Genomic DNA, 24,679 nt, shown 5'->3' on the forward strand with positions numbered 1-24,679 from the left:
AAATTTCGTTGAAAATTTTACACATTAATTTTAAGTTGAAATAATAATTCTTTATTTAGTACAAGTTTTTGTATCTAACTTTATTTGTGAATAATATACATTATTATAGTTATATTTTATTAAATTTTGTGTATAATTCAGTTATGGTAAGTATTCTTTTTTAAGAAAGAAATAATTAAATAAATATTTTGTATCTTACATCTATATTATATTAAAGGAAATAGAATTAAAAAATAAACAAGAGGACAAAGGAAAAAAGACAAGAAAAATTAAGGCTTCGTATTTCACAAATTTTATTTAACCACAAAAAAAAATATTAAAAATTCAAAAAAGCCCAAAGCTAAAAAATGAAGAGCCGTATCATTTCTCGCCGTTTTTTTCTTGACTCGAAATAGGAGTAGGTTTGAAAAAGGATCTTAGAATGTCTAAGGTTGGGCTAGGAGGGTCTGCACACTCACTCATACAAATTGAATTACACATACTTTTTTTTAAATATTAGAATTTCAGATACTTAAAAATTGATTTACTACGATAGTTTTTCCTTAGAAATCTTTATTTAAGTAACTTCTGCTTAGGTTTGACTTCTCTATATTGCTTAGAGTTTAGCTTTCATACAAACTTCTGAAGTATGGCTCCAAACTATAACTATATCAGCGAAATATCAATGTCCAAAATGAGTTGGAATTTGAAAGTTCGTGTTGTTAGATTGTGGCACGTTCCAGACGGCGAGAAACCAGAAAATTCTAATTCAATTGAATTAATTATTCAAGATGAAAAGGTGTATACTCTTTTGCATGTTATTTTTTTCGAGTTATGATGTATTTTCTTCAACTTATGTGCCTTATTAACTTAAATTTCTTTTTAAATTTTTGTTTTAGAGAGATCGAATTCATGCAACTATTAGAAGAGTTGTTATGCATATATTCAAAACAAAAATTCATGAAATGAGATTGTATGTTATGAAAAACTTTGTGGTTGAGCCAAACAATCTGAAAATTAAGACTAACAAGCATAAAGTGAAACTGACATTTTCTCATAGGACAAATGTATATGAAATTAGTGATCCACAATTTAATTTGAATATCTTCAACTTTAAGCCTTATGAGCATCTCACAAATCAACTTGCGGTTGATGAGAATGAACTATTCGGTAATTGTTTTACCTTTCGCTATATATTGTTGAATGTTTTATCACCTTATTCATAACTATTTATTTAAATGTGGCAGATGTCATAGGAGAAGTTATTAGTCATGGTAACGTAGAATCGTACGATCAAGGTGGTAAACCAAGTACCTTTATGAACTTGAAGCTTGAGGATCATGAGTACGCTTGCAACCATGAATTGAATTAGTTATAGATTCAATTACTATTATTTTCTCATTATTAATTTGTGTATTTTACATATAGGAGGAATAACATTTCAGTAACATTTTTAGGAGAATTTGTAAATGAAATCTTGCCCCACTTGGATGGATCACCCAATCAACCTATCATAGTGGTTATGCAGCTCATAAAAACTCATAAATTTCAAGGTACTAAGATCGTAATATTTAGATTTGACATTTTTTTTGTGTGTGTGTGTGTGTTTAAATTAAAGTTAATTTTATATGTAGATAAATATTATGTGCGTGATACTTGGTATTCCTCTAAGCTTTGGATTAATCCTGATCATCCAGAAGTTGCTGAATTTATATTCAATTTTTTTATATATAATATTAAATTTATATATGTACTACATATTTTTTTTTAGCATATTTAGAACTTATACAAATTTGGATTAATGTAGATGAGGAAGTGGGCGTGAAGTTAACTTTGAGAGGATTAGTCAAACAACTTCTCAACGTAGTTATTCTATTTCTGAAGAACTGGCTACTGGAAATGTGAAAGTTAAAAGTATTGGAGAATTAGTTAATTTCTTGTAGGTAAGTAAAATATTCTTTAGACAAACCATGACTACCAAATATAGATCTGTCATCTTATAAACCTGCATATCTACTTCATTATCTCATCAGTAATACAATATATGTTTTCTCTCATTCCGTCAAAAATTATCGCCTAAAGAACTAGAAATTCTTGAGTTTTTATCCATGCCTTTTTGTAGTGATAAACCTCAATACAGAGGACAACTTCTGAAAAATACACTGCAATATGTTCATGAGCATTTCCTGCAATAATATTCGTTTAAGCACATGCTTCATATCAAGCAAATTGTAAAGTATCATTATTTTTCGTGGAACATTTTGTGATGACCCAAAGGGTCATCTTGTGTTTTAGAATCCGAATCTGGGTTTCAAGGCCTTGAAAATCTCATTTTTCTTCTCTTCGATTTGCGGTGTGGACGCGTTTCCTGAAAGTTTTTATGTGAAATTTAAGAAAAATAATGAATTTGGCCTTTAAAATTGATTAAAGTTAACTTCGGTCAATATTTTTGGTAAACAGACTCGGACATGTGATTTGATGATCCCGTAGGGTACATAGTAAAATATGGGACTTGGCGTATGCCTGGAATCAAATTCCGAGGTACCTAGCTCGAAAAAAGAATTTAAAAAAAAATTATTTGCTGAAAAATATAAGGACTTTTGGAAATGAAATGGCATGTGATCTTGATGTTATCAGGCCCGTATTTTAGTTCCGGAGCCCGATACATGTTTAAAATAATATTTAAGTCGTATCTATGAAATTTGGTAAGAATTAGAGTTTATTTGATATAAATCGGACCCTTGTTTGAGAAAATAGAAATTTTGAACTATCTTATGAATTTCATGAATTTGAGGTTAAATTCGTAGTTGTTGATGTTATTTTGATGATTTGATCGCATGAGCAAGTCTGTATGATATTGTTAGACTTACGTGCATGTTTGGTATGGAGCCCCGAGGGCTCGGGTGAGTTTTGGATAGGCCACAGAGTGATTTGGGCCTTAGAGAAAATTGGTTGTTGCATCTGGTATTGTTGCAGGCTCTGATCTTGCAATTGCGAGGTCAGACTTCGCTTGCGAGCCTAACAGTCCTGAAAATTGCGAGGGATTTATCGCAATTGCGAAGAAGCCCAGGCCTACCTTGTTCGCATTTGTGAACCTCCCTTCGCAATTGCGAAGTCATCAGGGATGAGCCAGTCATCGCAATTGTGACAAAATGCTCGCAATTGCGAGAGGAGCAGATATGCACCAGGTTCACAATTGCAAAGCTCCTGTCGCAATTGCGACATCTGACCTGATCAAAACATCTTTTAGACGAGATTTTCACTTCATTTTTCAAAATTTCAAAACCTAAACTCTTAAGGGCGATTTTTCTAGAGCAAGTTCTTCCCCAAATCATAGGTAAATGAATCTTAGCTCTTTTTCTTCAATCTATTTCATCTTTTTACATGATTTCATCTCAAAATCTAGGGTTTTTCATGAGAAATTGGGTGTTATTGGGTAGAAATTAGAATTTTCGAATTTTGGGGGCTTTGAACCTCAATTAGAGGTTGGATTTCAAAACCAATTACATATTTGGGTTCGTGGGTGAATGGATAGTCGGATTTTGGTTCGAACTTCGAGTTTTGACTAAGCGGGCCCAGCGTCGATTTTTGATTTTTTGGGAAAATATTGAAAAATCTATATTCATGCATTAGAATTGGTTTATTTGTCATTTATTGATATTATTAAGTAAATTATGACTAGATACAAGCGGATTGGAAGTGGAACCGAGAGGTAAAGCGGTAATTGAGGCTTGACTTTTGGCCGTAGAATTGAGGTAAGTGTTTGGTCTAACCTTAGCTTGAGGGAATATGTGTCGTGGTCTTATTTGCTACGTGTTAGTGTTGAGTACGACGTATAGGTGTGGTGACGAGTATCTATACGTTGGTGTCAAGCATGCCCGTGAGTCTTATACCATAATTGTTGTGACTCTTATTATGTACTGCCCATGCTTAAATTGATAATTATCACGGTTGAACAAGACTTATGATAATTTATTATTAATTCACCGTTGTTGAGTATTGGCTCAAGTTGAGATTCATTTTGTGAGGTAATTGTTGGAACAAGATTAGTTATAGTTGAATCCCTTGCCGGGAAGTATTTATTTCTATTGTTGATTCCCTTGCCGTGATGTATTTGTTTCTATTGTGGATTCCCTTGCCGGGATGTATTGTTTCTATTTCTTGGGGTGAGAAAGAGTGTAAAGCACGAATGGTGATATCGTGCATGATAATGTGAGTGAGTGTTAATGCGCGAAGGGTGATGTCGTGCCAATATTGTGAGAGTTAATGCACGAAGAGTGATGTCGTGCCATGATTTGAGAGCTAATGCACGAAGGGTGATGCCGTGCCGATATTGTGAGTGATAATGCACGAAGGGTAATGTCGTGACATGATTATGAGAGTTAATGCACAAAGGGTGATGTCGTGCCATTTCTACTATTTCTTATGGTGAGAACGAGAGTGAAAGCACGAAGGGTGATGTCGTACACATATTACTGTTTCATTATTCCTGTTGATACAAATATGGTGTTCATTATTGCTTCTCTATTGACTTACTGTTAGAATTTGATATTCATTGCAGCATGTTCCCCTTCCCATCTTTATATGTTATTTCTTGTTATTATTGTTCTGTTCGTATATAATATAACTGCATAAGTTTATATGGTTGTCGTGTCCTAGCCTCGTCACTACTTCGCGGAGGTTAGGCTCAACACTTACCAGTACATGGAGTCGGTTGTACTGATACTGCACTCTGCGCTTTTTTGTGCAGATTTCAGTGCCGGATGTGAGTAGCTTGAGGTAGTTGCCTTCAGTCCAGGGAGACCAAGGTAGATCTACTGGCGTTCGCAGAGCCTGAAGTCCCGCTTCCCCGCATTAGTTTTCTGTTGTCTCTTCTATTTCGAGAACAATTGTACTTCTTTCAGACTTATACTTATAGTAAATCGTAGTCGTTCGTGGATTGTGATACCAGATCTAGGGATAGTTATGTACTTGAGTTATGGGACTGTTATGTCATTTTCCGCATTTCTTAATTATCTTGCTTTAACTAATATTTGTTCTTGTTGAATTAATAATAATGGTAGTAAAATTGTAACTGTCGGTTTGCCTAACTTTCACGAGTAGGCACAATCACGATTCCGAAAGTGGAAAATCCGGATCGTGACACATTCATATCAAGCAAATTGTATAGTTTTATTACTTTTTATGGAACATTTATTAGGAGATAGAAAGAATATTTTACCGGAGTCTTAAAATATTTGGTTATAAAGATGGTATTAACACTAACATATTAAACTTTATGGTGTAGATCATTTTTCTTAATTATTCGCGCATCGCACAAATACTAATACTAGTTGGTATTAACATATGCTATTTAAAAAAGAGGTGTCTCATTTAAATAAGTTTTTTTTTCCTCCTTTGACAGAACGTTTTTTTTCCTTGTGAAAATAGTGACGAAAACTCTAGTTTCTAAATTCCTTGTGAATGATTCCGGAGAAGAGTGAGATTTTCTACTAACATTCGGACATACTCTATTCGTTCATTTTACTTGTCTATTATATTAAAAATATATTTTTATTTTTATTTGTTAAGTTTAACAAATTAAGAAAAGATAAATAAATTTCTTGTTTTACTCTAATTATTAATTACTCGTTCTCCAAATTATTTTCCAAATATTTTTTAAAATACTACTATTATTATTGTGGGTAAAATTATAAAATATATACTATAACTTCATTTTTTAAAGTAGAGTGCAAAATAAAAAATAAACAACTAAAACTAAACGAAGGAAGTAATCTATATTATATTAAAAGCGCGAAGGCCTTTAGCGAAATATCGTTCGTCTTTTTTACCCTTTTAAAAATAGCTTTCACTCTAGACAAAATCGTCATTTAATTATTTTCCTTAAATTTAAGAATAGTCATATAATTGTTTTCCTAATATTTAAGATTTCAAAATCAACTAAATTTATATATTGAATCCTTCCTTATTTAAATTATATCATATAACATAATTGTAAAGGCAAAATAATAACAATAAAAAAAATTCTTATTAAGCCGTGTAGGAAGGCTTAATATTTAAAACATCAACTAAGACTTTTCCTAATATTGTCCGTTATCTTTTGGCTTAACTTGGGCAACAATCTGCACGTGCATTTCTCATAATTTGTATGCAGTTATTATTTACATGCAAAGTTCAACAAGAAAACTTTAGAACTTTGAAATTAATAAAATATTTGTCATTTAATTATTTTTTTAATGTTAACTACTCCCTCCGTTCCAATTTATGTGAACATGTTTGACTGGGCGCGGAATTTAAGAAAAAAATGAAGACTTTTGGAATTTGTGATCCTAAACAAGTCCAAATGGGCCCAGAGTATTTGTGTGGTTATAAAAGCTTCTCATTAAGGGTAGAGTTATAACTTTAAGCTAAATTATTACCAAATTTAGAAAGGGTTCATTCTTTTTGAAACGGACCAAAAAGAAAATAGGTTCACATAAACTGGAACAGAGGGAGTAAGACTTTTCCTAATATTGTCCGCTATCTTTTGATTTAACTTGGGCAACAATTTGCACGTGCATTTCTCATAATTTGTATGCAGTTATTATTTACATGCAAAGTTCAACAAGGAAACTTTAGAACTTTGAAATTAATAAAATATTTGTCATTTAATTATTTTTTAATGTTAAGACTTTAAAATTTAAAAAATTATTAATAAATCTTTTTATCTAAACTATGTAAGAACTTCTAATATTTAAAATTTTAAAACTGAGTAAGAATTTGTTTGTAAAAATTATTTCGTTATATACAATGCACAAAGTAATTATAGTTTGTCAATCTATAAGGTAGAATTAAAATAGAATTATCCTATTAATCCCGTTAGGAGTGGAATAACTTGTCCAATACTATACCTTTTAGGATTAAGATCAACTAGGAAATATTTAGGGTCTGTTTGGAAAGCCACCAGATAATTAAAATTGGTGTAATTACTAGGGTAGTAATTATACAATATTGTAATTACGAGACCTGTTTGTTTGTCATAGTGTAATTACTGTATAATTACAAGTGTATTGTTTGGTTGCACAAGCGTAATTACATAGTTAGATTAAATTTTAAATATAAAGTTAATTATCAAAAATTGAAAGCTATATTTAACAAATATATGCATTTATAAATAATATTAATTTGACATTTAAGATAAATATTATTTCTTGAAAATATATTAATTATAATCATATATTTATAACTAATATTTTTAAAATAAATAATATATATATATATATATATATATTAAATTAATAATATTTTATTTTAATCAATTATAAAATTTAAAAGTACATATTTTGTAAGAACGTCATGGACTACATGATTGATAAAACAATTAATATTTATAAATATAATATCGTAACATTGCTCAAATATTTTACGAAAAAAATAATTTATCAATTCTAACTGAAAAGAATGGCATGCAATCTGAATTAATAAGTAAATACTAAAGCAAATAAAATGTAAGTGAAAATATAACATAAATTCAAAATCAAAAAAAAATTAACATAATACTCTTATGTAAAATTAAAACATAACGTAAAATAAGTTTCAACATAATATAAGTAAATATAATTCGAAAGAAAATGAAAACATAAGTCTATAACCTCATTCAACAATGATTCTACTTTAATGACATCACTCATTATATGCTAAGTTTATTAATGATTCATTATTTTTAATATTAGGAGGAGTAGTTTCATAACTAGAATAATAGCACAATTATGCTAAATGAAGAAAATAAAATAAAAATATGAGCGATTACATGGAATCACAAAAATAAAGATTGGAAAATGAGAATATTATTTAAATATTAAAAAAGTAATCTATCATTTTAACGTAGTTAAGTTTGCATATAACCTGATCTAATAATCAAGTTCAACTTTAATGACATCACTCATTATAAGTCAAGTTTGTGGATGACTTATTCTTTCAAAACTTACGAGGTATAATTTTGTGAAAAAATTAGAATAATAACATAGTTAAGTGTAATAAAAAAAATAAAGCAAAATAATTAAGAAAGAAACAAAATATGAGAAGTTATATAGACGAAATATTTTAAGATTACATACTCATTGATACAGGGTACACGCGCAAAGCGCGTACCCTAAGACTAGTAATTAAGATATGTTGGTAACTAATGTACGACTTTAAATATGAATCTTTAAAGTGTAATTTACGTTTATGGCATGTTTGCTACGTCGACCAGTAAAACAAATAAATGAATTTTCGAATACTTGCATGAATATGGATTCCAATTTATATACTTTGGCAATCGATTTTGACTATTTTTTTTCAAGAAGGTTTTGAAAATATTGTTTATCTATGGAATATGATTAATTTTTAAGTATTTTTTTTAAAAAAAATTCAAATTCCCAAAAACTGGTTTAGGGCAATTTTTGGGGGATTTTTTTTTCATTCACAAAACTTTAACTTCTTTTCAAATAAAATGTATATCCAAACACAACTTCAACTTACAAATATTATTTTTCTATATAACTTTAATTTATTTTTTTCATCAAATTTCAACCAAATTTATATCTAAATGCTAACATAATAATTTGATTGATTGACCATAAAATCTCCAAACCCTTGAACTCCTGGATATTAAAACTGTCTAGCGCAACAGTGGTAAGGAGGAAAACAGAAAGAAAAAGACAAAGCAAAAAGTTAAAATGACTAAAGTAACTCTAGTAACTGGAGTAAAACAGTAAACCCGTGGGGTAACTTTCTGATTTGAATAGAATAGTATCCTAGGTGACACCTTAAATGAGAAATAAATGCATTTCTCTATAAATATATACCAAGGGGGGAAAAAGTTTCTTTTGAAATAGTACAGCAAATCGGAAATTCTACCAACCAATCATAAATGCCAATTTATATTGGAAAGACAATGTATAGCCGCTGTAAAAATAATAATCGAAAAAATATACAAAAAATATAATATATATATATATATACACACACATACACATTCTGTATGTTATATATATAAATTATACAAATTTTATACACTTTTTCAACTACCAAATATAAAATAGATTCTGGCGCGGGCTAAACGTGATATTACCCCATTTATATTTACAAGTGGATATAGCACATTTCCCGTATTAATTGCGGAGACCATTATTCTGAATTTTAATTTCACTTCCAAACAAGTACTACCCTAGTAAATGCCGTTACCTGTAAAGCCAAAGTCATTTGAGCAAGCCGAATTTTTTTTTCCCAATTTGGAGTTGAATAATTTTCAAATTATAATGTACCCTAAGCAGTGGAAATGCATGACCATTAACATTATAATTAATTAATGCTTTACAAGTAATTTTATGCGTTCAAATTTTTGTATGACCGTATTCTCATTTGAAACCATTACCTTAATATTATTATATTATTTTATAATGTTCATAATGCTTAAAATGATAATTATTTACATTTTAAATTTTAGTATGAATTTTTATCAATATGATATTTTAATAATTACGGAGGCCAAAATCAATATCGACCTATCAAAACATACGAATAAACAACCAGACTATATGTGTAAAGACACGATGAGCTTCATATTTAGCCTATATTGTTTAAGGGGCCGTTTGCCATATTTTTTTATTTTTTTTTTTACTTTTTTCAATTTTTATTGTTGAAGGTGTCACGTGAGTGGAGTGACAACCGGATCCTTACTGTTATAGGATTAGTTAGAAGTTGTTGCTAATTAACTAATTAGAAGTAGTTAGGCCAGTTATACAATATATAAATACATGTACAGTGTATTATTTTTAATACAACAGTGAATTTCATTTGCTCTCCTTTCTCCTCTGTTTCTTCTCAATCATGTGAAGCTCTCACAAATGCTCTCATGGCGGAAGCTCAACATGGTATCAGAGCTTAACACGACAACCACGTTCATCTGAATTTCTTCTCAATTTCATATGAACGAAGCTTCATCTTCTCCTTCTTCTCCTTCTCCTTCATCTCAAAGAAATATCGAGTTGACAATGGCAACGGAGAAAATTGATCACACTCATCCCTTGTTTGTGTATCTTTCAGATACTCCAAGCTCCGTGTTAGTTCCTGTTTAGCTTACAGGCTCTGAGAACTATGGGATATGGCGGAGAGATGAGAATCGCACTTCAAGCAAAACAGAAGCTAGGGTTCGTAACTGGTACCTGTAACAAGGATCAATTTAGGCCATAATTGCATAAAGTTTAGGAAACATGTAATGCTATTGTCCTCTCGTGGATCATGAACACAGTGTCACCAGATTTACTTAGTGGAATTGTGCATGCATCTAATGCTCACTTAGTCTGGGAAGATCTTAAGGAGAGATTTGATAAGGTGAATAGGATGAGGATTTTTTAGATACATCGAGAAATTGCTACAATTTCTCAAGGTACAGATTCGGTATCCATGTATTTCACAAAATTGAAGGAACTCTGGGCTGAGTATGATGCGATGGTACCTTCGACTAACTCGAAGGAGTACATAGATCACCTTCAGCGGCAGAGGTTGCTGCAATTTTTAAGTGGATTGAACGATCCTATGCTTAAGCTAGGAGACAGATATTGATGAAATCAGTAGAACCTACCTTGAATCAGGCGTATGCTCTTGTTGTTGAAGATGAAAGCCAAAGGAATACATCAGGAACATCACATACTGGACTGAATTCAATAGCTGAAGGAAACGACATCACAGCTTTGTGGAGTTCAGCTGCTAGAGGAGGCTCAGTGCATAAGAACAAAAGAAACTTCAACACATATTGTGATTTCTGCAAGATGAAGGGACATAGTAAGGAAAATTGTTATCAACTTGTTGGTTATCCAGCTGATTTCAAGAGTAGAAGGAAACCTGTACAAGGAAACACAGGTGGTCATCAACACCAAAGGGCAAATGTTGCGTACATGGAGGCTCTTCTAAGGCTTGAGGAAATTGTAATACAGGACAAACAGGTATGGCTGGTGCTGGTTTTGGAACTTCTCTTGCAGGGACAACAAATGGAAGCAATAATCATATATAGATGTAAAGGCAAGGCTCTTACAATTCTATGCAGATGCAAGAGGCATAACCTCAAGGATCTGGAGGGGGTGTTACCATCACTTTTACTCCTGAGAAGTATAATCAGATCATACAGATGTTCAATAAAGAGAATGTACCGGAGATATCAGCTAACATAGCAAGTACTATTTGTTCATTTCTGGCAAGTAAAACAGGTCACAGCTGGATAGTGGACACAGGAGCAACATACCATATGGTATCGACTCCTGAAATATTGTTTGATCTCCATGATTACCCTAAGCAGGGTTCACTAGTACACTTGCCAAATGGAAAACAATTACCAGTTAGTCATGTTGGTAAATGTAGGTCAGCCCAATGAGAGATTAGTGATGTACTGTGTGTGCTTGAGTTCAAATTTAACTTGTTGTCAGTGGCAAAACTAACTAGAGAGCTACAGTATTTCATGTCATTCTATCCTGATTTCTTCTTGATGTAAGACCTTCACACTGGGAAGGTGAAGGGGACTAGTAGAATGCAAAATGACCTATACTACTAGAGAAACAACATACATAATAAAGCATTACAAACATCACACTCATTGGCTTGCAAGTTAACACTGTCAGCAGGACTATGGCATAGAAGACTAGGGCATGTCCCTTATAGAGTACTACAACAAATTGATATATGTAGGGGTGTTAATACAGCTGCAGGCAGAACTTGCTCAATTTGTCCATTAGCTAAACAAACTAGATTACCTTTTCCTCAAAGTACTAGTAGAGCTGGTAGTTTGTTTGAACTAGTGCATGGAGATGTTTGGGGTCCTTACAAGGTATCTACTCATGATGGTCACAGATTCTTTCTTACACTAGTTGATCATTGTAGTAGAATGGTTTGGATTTTCTTGTTAAGATTGAAGAGTGATGTCTTAGTTGTAATGAAAGACTTTATGAAGCTAATAAAGAACCAATTTAGTGGTTCAATCAAAGTCTTTAGAAGTGATAATGGCACAGAATTTTTTAATTCACAATGCAAGGATCTGTTTAGTAATACATGCAGTGTACATCAGAGTTTTTGTGTTCAACACTCCTCAACAGAATGAAGTTGTTGAGAGAATGCATAGATAACTCTTTGAAGTGGCAAGGGCCATCAGATTTCAGGCATTCATACCTTTAAAATTCTGTGGAGTATGTGTTCAGAATGCAACATACTTGATAAATAGAATTCCATCTACTGCTTTAGTAGGTAAGTCTCCTTTTGAGGCATTCTATGGAAGGGTTCCCAACTTACAACGGCTAAGGGTATTAGGGTGTTTATGTTATGCCACCAATGTTGTTGCCAAGAGTGACAAATTTGCCAGTAGAGCAATCTCTGCAGTGCATATGGGATACTCTAGTACCCAAAAGGGGTACAGACTGTATAACCTGGCTACAAGATCATTTTTTTGTGAGCAGAGATGTGTCGTTTAGAGAAGATGTTTTTCTTTTCAAGTCTTCTCATTATCAATTGAAGCCTCCAGTTGTTGTTGATAGCTGAGATATTTCTCCTGATCCCTTTGAACTTGAAGCAGAAGCTGTCACATGCTCATTGGAACACTCATATGTTCCTAATACTGTCCATCATCCTACTGGGACTCCTGCTTCTTTGTCTTTGGAAAGTCCAACAGCCAATGCCAATGATGATGATACCAGACATCCAACTGATGAGATAATGATACCAGATATAACTCATAAGGCTGCTTCAGACATTGAGTGTCCTAGCATGTCCATTGTACCAAGAAAATCCTGCAGAACATCTAAGCCTCCTGGGTGGCTAAATGATTACATACACACAGTGTCTAAGCCCACATCTCATGCAGCAGTAGTGGGATCTCCTTACCCATTGTCAGCCTATATGTCCTATGCTTCAATTTCCAATTCCTACTATGCAGTTTTGTGCAACATGTCCACCATCAGAGAACCTGATACTTATGAAGAGGCTTTACTCAATCCTCACTGGGTAGAAGCCATGAAACAAGAGTTGCAGGCTTTACAGGACAACCATACTTGGTTGCTGGTTGATCTTCCTAGTGACAAGAAATCAATTGGATGTAAGTGGGTATTCAAAGTCAAGTATAATGCCAAAGAAGAGGTAGAAAAATACAAGGCTCGCCTAGTAGCCAAGGGCTATACGCAGCAGGAGGGGTTAGATTACCAGGAAACATTTTTCCCCAGTGGTGAAAATGGTCACTGTGAGGGCTGTCTTGTCAATGGCTGCTATGTTTGGTTGGAAACTACATCAAATGGATGTATTCAATGCATTCCTTCAGGGTGACCTTGTGGAAGATGTTTATATGGTTCCCCCACCTGGCCTTTTAGGACAGGGGGAGTGCATCAAAGTTTGTAAACTCCAGAAGTCGTTATATAACTTAAAACAGGCATCTCGTCAGTGGAACCTAAAGCTTTGTGAAGCTCTTCTATCTTCAGGATTCATTCAGAGTCATCATGATTATTCTCTTTTCACTAAAAAGTCAGGTTCTCATATAGTTGTTATCCTAGTTTATGTGGATGACCTTCTCATTACAGGTTCCTCAGCATCTCTGATCCAAGAGGCCAAGCTCATGCTTCATCATCATTTCAAGATCAAGGATCTGGGGGAGATGAGATACTTCTTTGGTCTTGAAATTGCCAGGAGTCAAGATGAAATTATAGTTTGTCAGAGGAAGCTTGCCTTAGATCTCATTGTTGATCTTGAACTAGGTGGTTCCAAGCCTGCTGCCACGCTCATGGAACCCAACCAGAGACTTACCACCATAGAATTTTATCAAGGCTGTGAGACTGAATGTGTTGCTGATGAATTGCTACCTGATCCTGCTGGATATCAAAGGCTAGTGGGAAAATTCCTTTATCTAACTATGACTCAAGCGGATATTAGTTACACAGTGCAGAACTTGAGTCAATTTATGTACAGGCCAAAGAAGTCACACATGGAAGGGGCTCTAAGGGTGGTGAGATATCTGAAGAATGCACCTGGATTAGGAATACTGTTGACATCCAAACCATCATCAGAGCTTACAATTTATTGTGATGCAGATTAGGCGACTTGCCCCATGACAAGGAGATCAATAAGTGGCTTTGTAGTCAAGATAGGAGCTCCTTGATTTCCTGGAAGTTGAAGAAGCAAAGCACAATATCTAGGATGCAGAGGCTGAATACAGGAGCATGGCAAATGCAATTGCAAAAATAGTGTGGCTTACTGGATTATATGGAGAACTAGGAATGCAACTGAAGCACCCAGTAAAACTATTTTGTGATAGCAAAGCAACACTTCAAATTGTTGCGAATCCTATATACCATGAGCGAACGAAACACATAGAGATTGATTGTCATTTTGTTAGGGAGAGGATTCAAGAATGTATGGTATGTACAGAACATGTACCCACAAACCTGCAGCTGGCTGATATTTTAACCAAAGGACTAGGGAAGGTACAACATGAAGTTTTGTTATCCAAGCTGGAAATGTTCAACCTGTTTACATTACACAGCTTGAGCGAGAGTGTTGAAGGTGTCACGTGAGTGGAGTGATAGCTGGATCCTTATTGTTATAGGATTAGTTAGAAGTTGTTGCTAATTAACTAATTAGAAGTAGTAAGGTCGGTTATACAATGTATAAATACATGTACAATGTATTATTTTCAATACAACAGTGAATTTCATTTGCTCTCCTTTTTCCTCTGTTTCTTCTCAATCATGTGAAGCTCTCATGGCGGAAGCTCAACATTTATTTTTATTTTTTTCAAGAATTAGTGTTTGGCCGTGAAATTTTTCGGAATTTGAAAAACTTCAAAAGGCAATGTTTTTACAATTTTTGCTCCAAATCACACACAAAAATTCAAAAGCAATTTCAATTTGTATTCAAGTCTAATCACAACTCCAAATTTCAAATACCATTTTCAACTTAAAAAATTTATTTTTTTCCAAAAATTTCAGTATTGTTATGTCCAAACGCCCACTAATTCTATCGTCTCTACATTTCATTTTAATTAATTCTTTATCGTTATCAGTGTCCTTTCGCGTAATTGTTGGATTTTGCATCGACAATAATACTTTAATATTTTTTTCAAACAAGTCAAATAAATATTCCAGATTTCAATATTCAATTAAACTGTAATATAATAAAATAATACTAGCGATCTCTCTCTTGAAAATTAAAATACTTTTCATTTGAACTGCAGAAGTCAGGGGGCCCTCAGTTGAAGACCTGACAAACGAACAAACCGTTAGGGATAATATCGCAATTAAATTGAACTAGAGGGGTTAAAAGTTAACAAATGTCAAAGTTTTCAGACTCGCTTGACAGTTTTGAGCCGCCCGAAACAGAGCTCAAACTCCAATGAGAATTGCCTTTTCTGCCCAAAGACAAACAAATTATCCTATTTGCCCCCAAAATGACAATCCAATCCCCATCTCGTTTTAAATTTCAAAATTTCACACTACAGACGCATTTTTTCTGAATTTTCTGAGTCTCACCAAATGATAATTTGGAACTTTTTGTTGAAAATTACTTGTCACTGCTCTACATAATTTTAGAATGATATAATTGATACTCTCCACTTTTGAAATTCAATGTCCTACTAATTAATGCTATATATATATTGGTTGATCAGTTATAAATTAAAAGCAAGTTTTTATGTAGCATTTGTTTGAAAAAATGTTTGTAATTATTTTTTCAAAATTTCAAACTTTTGTTTGCAAAAGGAAAGAGTAACTTATTTCTCAAACTTCGATTCTTTTTCCAACTTATTTGAAAAACTTAAAATTATGTTTTGAAAGGGAAAAACCCCCCTTTAATTTTGTATAAAAATAAGCCCACCACTCTCCTCCCAAGACCAAGAAAAAGAGAACATTTTGGTGATAGCTGAAATAAAGCATCCAAAAGCCTGTGAGAAAAAAAAATTAAAATGGGAATAAGTGACGAATTAAAGTTTCTCTTCTGGGAAATTTTTGATTGGGATGTTTGATTTTAGATTCGGTATATTTATATTGAATCGTCATTCGACAGATAGACCAAAAAACATAAGACGCTAGGAACAATTTTACCTATGTTGGCACCAATTCATGCTTAGATGGGATTCCCACTAAGACTTTTTGATATCATCAATTCCTATTTACGATAAGACTAAGATAGATAAAAGAATTTGTTGTTTCCTTCTATGTTTTAAATAATTGCTTAAGTATAAACAAGTACGTTCCATGAAAATTTGAATTGTATAATTTGAATGTGATTGTTTCACAAGTCTTTAATAATTACAGTGAAAAAGAAATAAAATTATCCTCTTTTTATATCGCTTTTACTTAATTGATATCACAATGTCTATGCTTACCTAAGCCAACGGTCTCTTGAAAACAACTCCTCTATCTGCCTAAAGTAGATGTAATACAACTATTCTTCTCTACTCCATATGTAAAATTATACTGGGTATATTATTATTGTTATATATATATATGTTGAACACGGTTGGAAAATGTTACACCAAAGTCCATATATATAATATTTAATTTTGCTTTAATTCATATCACATACTTATGCATGTTGTAACAACTCGACATATTTGTCATAATGGTACTAATAGTAATAGTTCATATAATTCTTCCTCGTTTATAATTCCAAAAACTTATTTTAAAATTGTTAAATTTCAAGTTCAAGCTTTGAAATTCGGAGAGTTAAATCTCTCCATTCAAAGAAAGCCTAAACAAATTAGCTTTATCTAGTGTCGTGTGGTTTCCATAACGAGGTATTCACACTCCTAATACAAACTAAAATAGGAAATATATCAACAAAATGAAACAGATAGAGATAACATTTTTGCAACTTACCAACAAAGGTTGTGTTGAAACGATAAACTCTTTTATCCTTAACTAGAGGAGTCGGATCCGAGCCCTAGATATGTGAATTGCGCTTTACCCACTTCTTCGTAAATTCGGGTTTAGTCGGGTCTGAATGTGGATACCAAACACCAGGTTAGAAACACGAAAAACTTGCAAATTTAGTAGGTGTTTGGACATAAGAATTGTAAAATTTCAAAAAATGTTGAATTTTTTTTTCAAGTGAAAATGGTATTTGAAATTTGGAGTTGTGTTTGGACATAAATTTCTGTTTGGGTTGTTTTTTAAGTTTTGTGAGTGATTTGAGTGAAAATTTTGCAAAATACAGTTTTTTTGAGTTTTTCAATTTTTTGAAAATTTTCAAAATGCATTTTTAAGTGAAAATTAGAAATTTTATAAACAAAAATTTTATAAACAAACGCTGATTTGGAAAAAAAGTACATTTTTTTGGAAAAAAAAAATTATGTCCAAACGGGCTCTTAACTTCACAAAGTTGAAGGGCATAATAGTCAAAACAGAAAAAGATTTATAACGTTATATCCCACCCAATCGGACCGCCCATACCCGTCTTTTCAAAAATTTCGGATCTTTCTGAACTCAATCAGTCGCCTCGCCGCTACTAACCAGTCTCGCTACTTACTGCTAAATAGTACTCTTTTTTTCTGTCTTTTCCCTATCCCAAATCTCCATGAAAAATCGTTACGTCCCTTATATTCTTCCAATTCTTCTCGTTTTTCTATACACTGACTAGGGCTTTTCCAGTGTTCTATTATTTTCAAATCTCGCAGCTCGAGATCACCGTTTATGTGTGAGAAATCACGCCGAGTGTGTGTTTGAAATGGAGGAAGAGATGATGGAGGATATGGTTGAGTATACGTTTACGGTAGTGGAGATTGACCTCGATTACGAGTATGATGCGCCTCGTTACTTTGATTTTAGCCGTGACGAGTCTCTGCCTGAGACTCGTCAAGCTGAGAGCTGGTTTGAATCTGCCGGAAGCTATCCTCCTTCTCGTAAGTCACGTTTTTTCGGTTTTTTCTTATACTGAATGTTTGTTTCCTTTTTCTTTTGTGCTGAATTTTGGTGTTTATTGGATTTTTCAGAACTTATATTTTGTTTTCCTGCTCATTTCTAGCTATTTCTTACAGGTCACTGTAGGATCAACTCTACTACTGCGATAATGCCAATGCTATATTTCTCACGTTTTATATTTTTTATTTTTAGCATTTTCCGGACAAAGTTTTTTTAGCTTTTCCTGTTCATCTTGTTTTTTTTTTTAATTTATAAATGTCATTATAAAAAAATGTTTATTTTAGCATGGTTACTACCTTTGTGGTCCTACATATTCTAGAAGAGTAAATGTACTCTAAAGATCATCGGAGAAATAAAATTAGATTTTAACTAGATTTAGAAGAAATATCATCTATTTTCAGATTCTAGTTGCATTTTCATTGATGTAACATCTGGTGTGACAAACTAAAAGTTAGTATAATCCAAGTAATCTGTCAAATGGGAACTATTTCAGGTTTTTTTTTTCTAATAAAAAGAGCTGGAATCTCCTCTATGCTACTTTCCTTAATGTATTGAGCATTATATGACACTTCTGGTTTGCTTTTTTTTTTTTTTTTTTTTTGGCTTTAATTTTGGTGAAGGATCTGCTTAACAATACTTAGGTTAAAACTCATTCTAGTAAAATTAAATTTGAAAATTGTGACACTATGACTGATATTTGCTCTGTGTTGTTTAAGCTTTTGTCACTAGGTTAATTCTGAAGGAGGACGATTTGCTGGAAAGCATTAATGTTTCTCCGAAAACCAAAGTTGATGAGAACATGAGTTTATCAGATAGTGATTCTGATATTGAGGTCGAGCAAGGGGAACCTGGTGCAATAAAAGGTGTTTATTTTACTTGAATTTTATGGTCTACTGTTATACCAGAATTTAATATGTTCCTTCTTCGGCATTGAGCATTTGCTTTTAGAAGTTAATAATCATTTTGAATCTTTCACTAAATCTTTGCTGAGATGCAAGCTATTTCTTTACACTGACTTCCATCTGAAAGTACACTCTGCAATAGGGTAAAAACAGATTCTTTGTATATATACAAATTTTTGAATCCCCTTGAAGAAAAGAAGCTTTTAGTGTAGTGGCAAAACTGACTTTACTGAAGGCTTTATGGTGTCTTATTAGTGAACTTCTCAGCAAGATGCTAAGGGAAAATATGACTGTTCCTTCATTCGGTGCTGATGAGCTGATTTTATAAATAGAAATCTAAAACGAAAAGTTGTGTTATTATACCAAATCCTTATTCTGTCCTTTATTGTATTGTCCTAAATTTTGCAATAAAAAAAGTTTTCGTTGTTTATCACTTTCGGTCCATCTGATCTATGTAGCTTTTTTTCCCTCTCAAAAGAGGAAGTGTTTTTGCTAGTTGTTTACTTTAATAAAGCAGTCTTACTTTGGTAATTCTCTACAACCTTCTTGAACTGATGTTGATAATATTTACTCTTGTTTGCTCCCTTTGACCCTTGGTATGACCCATTTGGCTTTTTCGGTCTTACGAAAGGGTTAGTCTCTCTAAAATGGTAAAAACCACATAAACAATAAGATTCTGAACACTCATTTGCTTGTGCTAAGAAGATCCAAAAAAACATGGATCTTTAACTGCTTATAATGAATACTGCTGCTAATATACCTGATGCTGAACTTAATTGGTGTTCGCATAATTATGCCTTTGTCACCAGTTCTATTTACTGATTCAAAACTAACCCCGAAGCAACTTGTTGCTGTAAATCCCTCAAACTTTGTAGGCATGATTCATTAGCATCCACATTCATGTAAAGATGGCCACTCCTAGGTCCCTCAAACTGTTTTCATATTTATGCCTGCATGCACCAAAAAAGAGGTTTCATACTGATATGCTCAAGTTTTCTGTCTGATTTTGTTTTACAGAAGGCGAGGGGAACAATGCAGGACATTCTGTTAACTTAGAAATTAGCAATGCCGAGAAACTTTTAAATCAACTAAGGCAGCTGCCTTCGGGTGCGTTTAGTTTCTAATTTGATAATAGTAAATGTTTGACTTCTAATATTTAGTTTAAAGAAATATCTCTCAATTGATTAATATTCTACTCTTAAAATTAAGAATTTGTTCTTGTGCTTTCATATTCTCTACTCCTCCCGGAGTAGGGGTTTGGTCTGCGTACACACTACCCTCCCTAGACCCCACAAGTGGGATTTCACTGGGTGGTTGTTGTTGTTCTTGTGCTTTCATAACTCAAGTTGCTCGCTTACATGATATGTATATGTATGTGAATGAGTATTGTGTATATGTATGTGAATGAGTATTGCCGATGGTACAGCAGTATTGCCATGCAACCATGTTGCACTAGGTTTCGTGGTGACTTTTTACTTTGATAGGCTCATATTTATATATTGTGCCATTGGTTTGCAGGGTTGACATTCTACAATCACATGGCTAAAGATACCGCAAAAGGTCAAACCAGGTGTCCGGGGAAGCCATCTTGTCCCAGGACGTCAACCCTCATGAAACCAACCGCAAGTCACTTAGCCAAACAAAACCCACTTCGTCCAGTGGGTGAATCGAGGTTAAAATTCCTGACTTTTGGAATGCTCTGTTTACGTGCAAAACAAAAATCTTTTGTAGTTTTTTTTTTAGAAGTTTTTGAAGAGTTAGAATGTGCAAATCTTCAAAGAGCCAGAGATCTTCTTAATGTGTTGTTTTTTTTACTTTTGTATTCCACCTTTTGGTGAATGCTGAGCAAACTCTTGCCACTTTGCATGTAATTGGTTGTGAATAAACCTTGTTTCGTCATACAGAGGACCTCTCCACTGGCCCTGCTAAATACTTTACTGGTTTGTGGTCTCTTTGAAACACCTCTTTCTCCGGTATGCTAGGTTAACCACATTTTTGGTTGAGAAAAATGGAACAAATTCTGCTGTGATTGAGACTCAAGCTGCCAAGAGACAAAAACTTGAGAGTGGTCATCTACGGAAGGTATCTTTTATATTTTGCCCTTTGGATTTTGCTTCTCTGCATTGTGCCATATTAATGATGAGTCTCAATAACTATTAATTTACTGCTTCCACCTTAGCGCTACTTTTCCGTTACCGGAATCAACTTGATGAATTTTGGAGTTATATTTTCTGCTAATTAATTGAATAAAAGTTAGAGGTTGAGAATTTACGTGGGAAGTGTATTACATGTTGGAATTTTGGCACTTCTACATATTGGAGTAGATTACAAATAGTGGTAGGCAGAGTTAGTTTGTTCTCGCTGGAAGGTAAACACGACCCTTACCCAAAAAGTAAATTTGAAACATATCTTGGTCTTCTCATCTAGTCAGTTGGCCAAGTTCTATTCCAGCTGTGCAATCTCGTCAGAAAACACTAATGCATCCTCTCTCTTTCTGGTGTTCAAGTCTATTTCCTCGTCTGTGGGCCTTTGCATCTCTCTCATGTTAGATTGCTCATTTTTGATGAAAAATATCTGTTTCTGCTTTACAGGTTGCCGAAGCAAAGCCTGCGTTTAGTTTTGTTCATAAGGCACCTAAGCGAGTAAGTGTTTCTCTCTGTCCTATTATCTATTTGCTCATAAGAAAAGTTAGAAGTTTTCATTCATGTGCAATTAAACACTAGTGGCTTTCTATTTTCATTCTTTTAGTCATGTCTGTCCTTTATATTTTCCCTTTACCTGTGATATCTTTTCTTGGGTTGGCAATGTCTTCCCTTATGCCCTTATATGAAAATGGAGGGAATCTTGCTTCAGCTGCTTCATTTGATCGTATCTGTTCTTTATATTTTCCCTATAGCTATGAAGTTTTTTGTTCATTATAGTAGTTCAAAGTGTGAGCTCCCATATTTTTTACTTAAATGATGCCACTAGTTATATATACCTTAGTTTTCAACCATTAGCCAGGCCCACATTTGAGTGGCTGAAGAATGTCTTTAGTACAAAGCTTTGGGGAATCCCTAGTCTAGAGCTCTGGGTTTATTGACCTTTAACCATAAAGAACTTTTGGTGATGACTGGATATACTTTTTGTATTGGAGTTCAGACACACATTTTGAACAATCTTGCAGGATGGAAAAGTTGATGGCAACAACACATTGGCTAAGCCCAGAATAACTATTCCTAGAGAGCCTGAGCTTCAAACAACTCATAGAGCACAAAGAGCAAGGTTGATTTCATTAACTGGTTTCAGCTATCTTTATACTGTCTTTGAGGACCATTGCCAACATGTTAACATGGCATTTCAATTTCAGGCCAAAAGGTAGTGAACAAACAGAAAATTTGGCGCCGACAGCTATCCGAAGATTCAAAGCTCTTCCACTGAATAAAAAAGTTAGTAATCATACTTTCTTAGAGGCCATTGCCTCATCTGCATGTTATTGACAACTGTCTATCTCACAGATCTTGGAAGGTCCTTCTATGCCTCCAAAAAGAAGCAATCCACGACTTCCGCAGTTTCAAGTAAGGAATCAGACTGGTGTCATTGCTTCTTCTCTGTTCTTAAATTACCAGCTCCATTCATATTATACTGTCTGGCCTATGACTATTGGAATTGTCACTTGTATTCCATGAATTTTCACTTATTGTAGTGCTTGTAACCATAATTCTGCTGCTAAGTGAATTTAAATTTCTCTCTTGACACATTGGTTTTCAGGAATTTCACCTGAAGACGTCAGAGAGAGCCGTGCAACATCGTTCAGCCGTTTCAACTTCTGCAGCCAATTCTTCTACTAGTAACAAGGTTACATATCAGTTCTTATCACGTATTGTGCTTATGCATACGCACTATACTCTCTAATTTAGTTTAAAGGGCTGAACCAGCGAAATTGGAAACTGACTAGTGGCAACAACTATCACAGATTTGGGAACTTGTTGTGTTTCCCTCTCTGTTGGCGGCTTCTTACAATTGTGGTTTTGCTAGCCTGGAATATTACATAAAAGTGCAGTTCTGATGAAGTCTAAGGTTCTGTTTGCAGGTGTTGCAGAAGCCCAGTAATAATTCAACCATGGAATGTGGAAATAGAGAATTCAAAAGGTGAATCTTGATATACTTGTGGAATTGTATCTCTCATATATTTATGTGTATATGTGTTGAATAGCAGCCAATGACTGTAAGTGTAAATTATTTTAATGGTGTGGGTGACTAAGAAATGGGAACTTTTGTTTAGCAGAGTTAATCATGTAGAGGCTCCAAAGCAGGAGGAATCTACATCAACCTACAACTTCAAAGCTCTTCCCCTTAATAAAAAGGTACGTTAAGAAAATTCGGGAAGATTTTATATAAGGAGTTATCTGAACTGAACAACTATTTGTTTTATATAGATCCTATCAAGTAAAGGAGACATTGGAGTGTTCCGAAACACCAAGAGAGAAACCACAGTGCCAATGGTTATACCAGACTATGCCTAGACTTTTCAGTTGTTATTGTTATGTTTGAAATTCCAATAATGACCCATGAATTGCTTTGCCTCTGCCACAGGAGTTCAATTTTCATACTGAAAAGAGGATTCATCATAATCTGCCAATTGATCTGTTTAATAAGGTTGAATATTTTACATTTTTACTTTGAATGTTTAAAAAAGTTGAGTTACATCTTTACATGGTTTGATTTGTTTTTTTTTGGACACAATATTGCAGCTTAAACTATACGATTTTCTATTCTTGTGTTGTAGATCATCAAGTTATGATAAATCTTTCTTGTTTTTTATCAGCTATCTCTTACATCTGAGCCACAACCTGCTGGAGTGCAGTTGAAAGCACAAAGACCATCCTTCTTTCCGTCAAAGGTTCCATTTATTTCTCCATTTTCTTTTTCTGATCTCAAATAATTTAACAGTGTATGGATTTTTGATTTTGTACATCTTTTTGGTACAAGGGCTCTAAAGAAAATAGATGGGCTTATTTCCAACAAAACCATGAGGTAAACTCTGTTTATTCCCTGGTTGCTAGCGTTTTCAGTCTAAATTCATGTTTCTAATTGACTTTTCAAGTAGCAATATTTTCAGCATTATGTTTACAATTAACTTTAATCAGCTCAAAATTCTTTTTTTTATAGATAGTACACACGGAGAAGGGTAAACTAGCTGATCTTAAAAGTAAAGCCAATTCAGTTTGGTAGTGATGTGGGGATGACTGAAGTTTGTCAAGTCTCTAGCATCATCAACAGGTACACAGTTTTGCTTTTTTTTCTTCTTGCAACAGTAGCAGCAACATACCCAGTATTATCCCACACCATGGGTCTGATTCTTCTTTTTTTCTTGATAATCAAAAAATCCAGAGGCACAGTGGCAAGCGCTCGTTGGGCTTGCCACTCTACTGTTATCCACTTAAATATAGGCTTTTGTTTGCAGCAGGGTTCGAATCAATGACATGCTCGACCAAACTCCAAAGCCCTGGGACAGTTTTGCTTTATCTTCTTACGTGATCCAACTTATCCCATTAACCTATATTTCAATTCTTGTAGGAGTTTGGGCATTCGTTAGAGGCATAATGCAGCACATTTCTTAGTGTTGATGAACCCTCTTTACTTGATTCAAAAGGCAGACTGAGGCGATGTAGCGATGCAGTACATAAAATCTGTTTGAAATTGTCAAGTGTGTTCGAATGTACACCCCAGCTTTATAATTTTTATGTAAAAATCAATATCTACACATGTAAAAGGTCAAATACAGACGATGATGTTAATCACCATGTCATCATGTGAATAAAAAAGAGCAAGTGTTGTTTAGTGGGAGCTGTTCAGCTTTATTTATCAATTTTCTTTGATTTTGCTGTGTTATTTTCCAAGAGAAGAAAA

General features: G+C 33.7%; 2 protein-coding genes across 3 annotated transcripts; both read left to right on the forward strand.

The window, feature by feature from the left end:
* Positions 1-628: 628 nt before the first annotated feature.
* On the forward strand, positions 629-1,351 carry LOC138876299 (uncharacterized). The gene is made up of 3 exons (XM_070155211.1): positions 629-778; positions 879-1,149; positions 1,227-1,351. The coding sequence occupies exons 1-3, from the start codon at positions 629-631 to the stop codon at positions 1,349-1,351; spliced, it is 546 nt and encodes a 181-aa protein (XP_070011312.1).
* A 16,081-nt stretch (positions 1,352-17,432) lies between these two features.
* LOC104216791 (protein TPX2-like) lies at positions 17,433-24,630 on the forward strand. 2 transcript variants are annotated; one of them, XM_009766923.2, is made up of 18 exons: positions 17,433-17,866; positions 18,602-18,748; positions 19,805-19,894; positions 20,306-20,459; positions 20,770-20,869; positions 21,379-21,429; positions 21,954-22,051; positions 22,137-22,215; positions 22,285-22,344; positions 22,538-22,624; positions 22,860-22,918; positions 23,055-23,133; positions 23,206-23,271; positions 23,363-23,425; positions 23,595-23,669; positions 23,759-23,803; positions 23,939-24,049; positions 24,347-24,630. In XM_009766923.2, the coding sequence occupies exons 1-17, from the start codon at positions 17,692-17,694 to the stop codon at positions 23,999-24,001; spliced, it is 1,491 nt and encodes a 496-aa protein (XP_009765225.1). In that variant the 5' UTR covers positions 17,433-17,691; the 3' UTR covers positions 24,002-24,049; positions 24,347-24,630. The 2 variants fall into 2 exon arrangements, with proteins under 2 accessions (XP_009765225.1, XP_070011591.1); XM_070155490.1 differs by lacking the exon at positions 19,805-19,894.
* The last annotated feature ends 49 nt before the right edge of the window (positions 24,631-24,679 follow it).

Source organism: Nicotiana sylvestris, chromosome 8 (genome assembly GCF_000393655.2).
Source record: "Nicotiana sylvestris chromosome 8, ASM39365v2, whole genome shotgun sequence".
NCBI classification, from domain to species: Eukaryota; Viridiplantae; Streptophyta; class Magnoliopsida; order Solanales; family Solanaceae; genus Nicotiana; species Nicotiana sylvestris.

Coding starts and splice junctions, on each gene's coding strand:
- LOC138876299 (XM_070155211.1), top strand. CDS start 629: ATGGCTCCAAACTATAACTATATCAGCGAAATATCAATGTCCAAAATG. Junction 779..878: donor TAATTATTCAAGATGAAAAG/GTGTATACTCTT, acceptor TTTTTGTTTTAG/AGAGATCGAATTCATGCAAC. Junction 1,150..1,226: donor TGATGAGAATGAACTATTCG/GTAATTGTTTTA, acceptor TAAATGTGGCAG/ATGTCATAGGAGAAGTTATT.
- LOC104216791 (XM_009766923.2), top strand. CDS start 17,692: ATGGAGGAAGAGATGATGGAGGATATGGTTGAGTATACGTTTACGGTA. Junction 23,426..23,594: donor CAATTGATCTGTTTAATAAG/GTTGAATATTTT, acceptor GTTTTTTATCAG/CTATCTCTTACATCTGAGCC. Junction 23,804..23,938: donor ATTTCCAACAAAACCATGAG/GTAAACTCTGTT, acceptor TTTTTTTTATAG/ATAGTACACACGGAGAAGGG.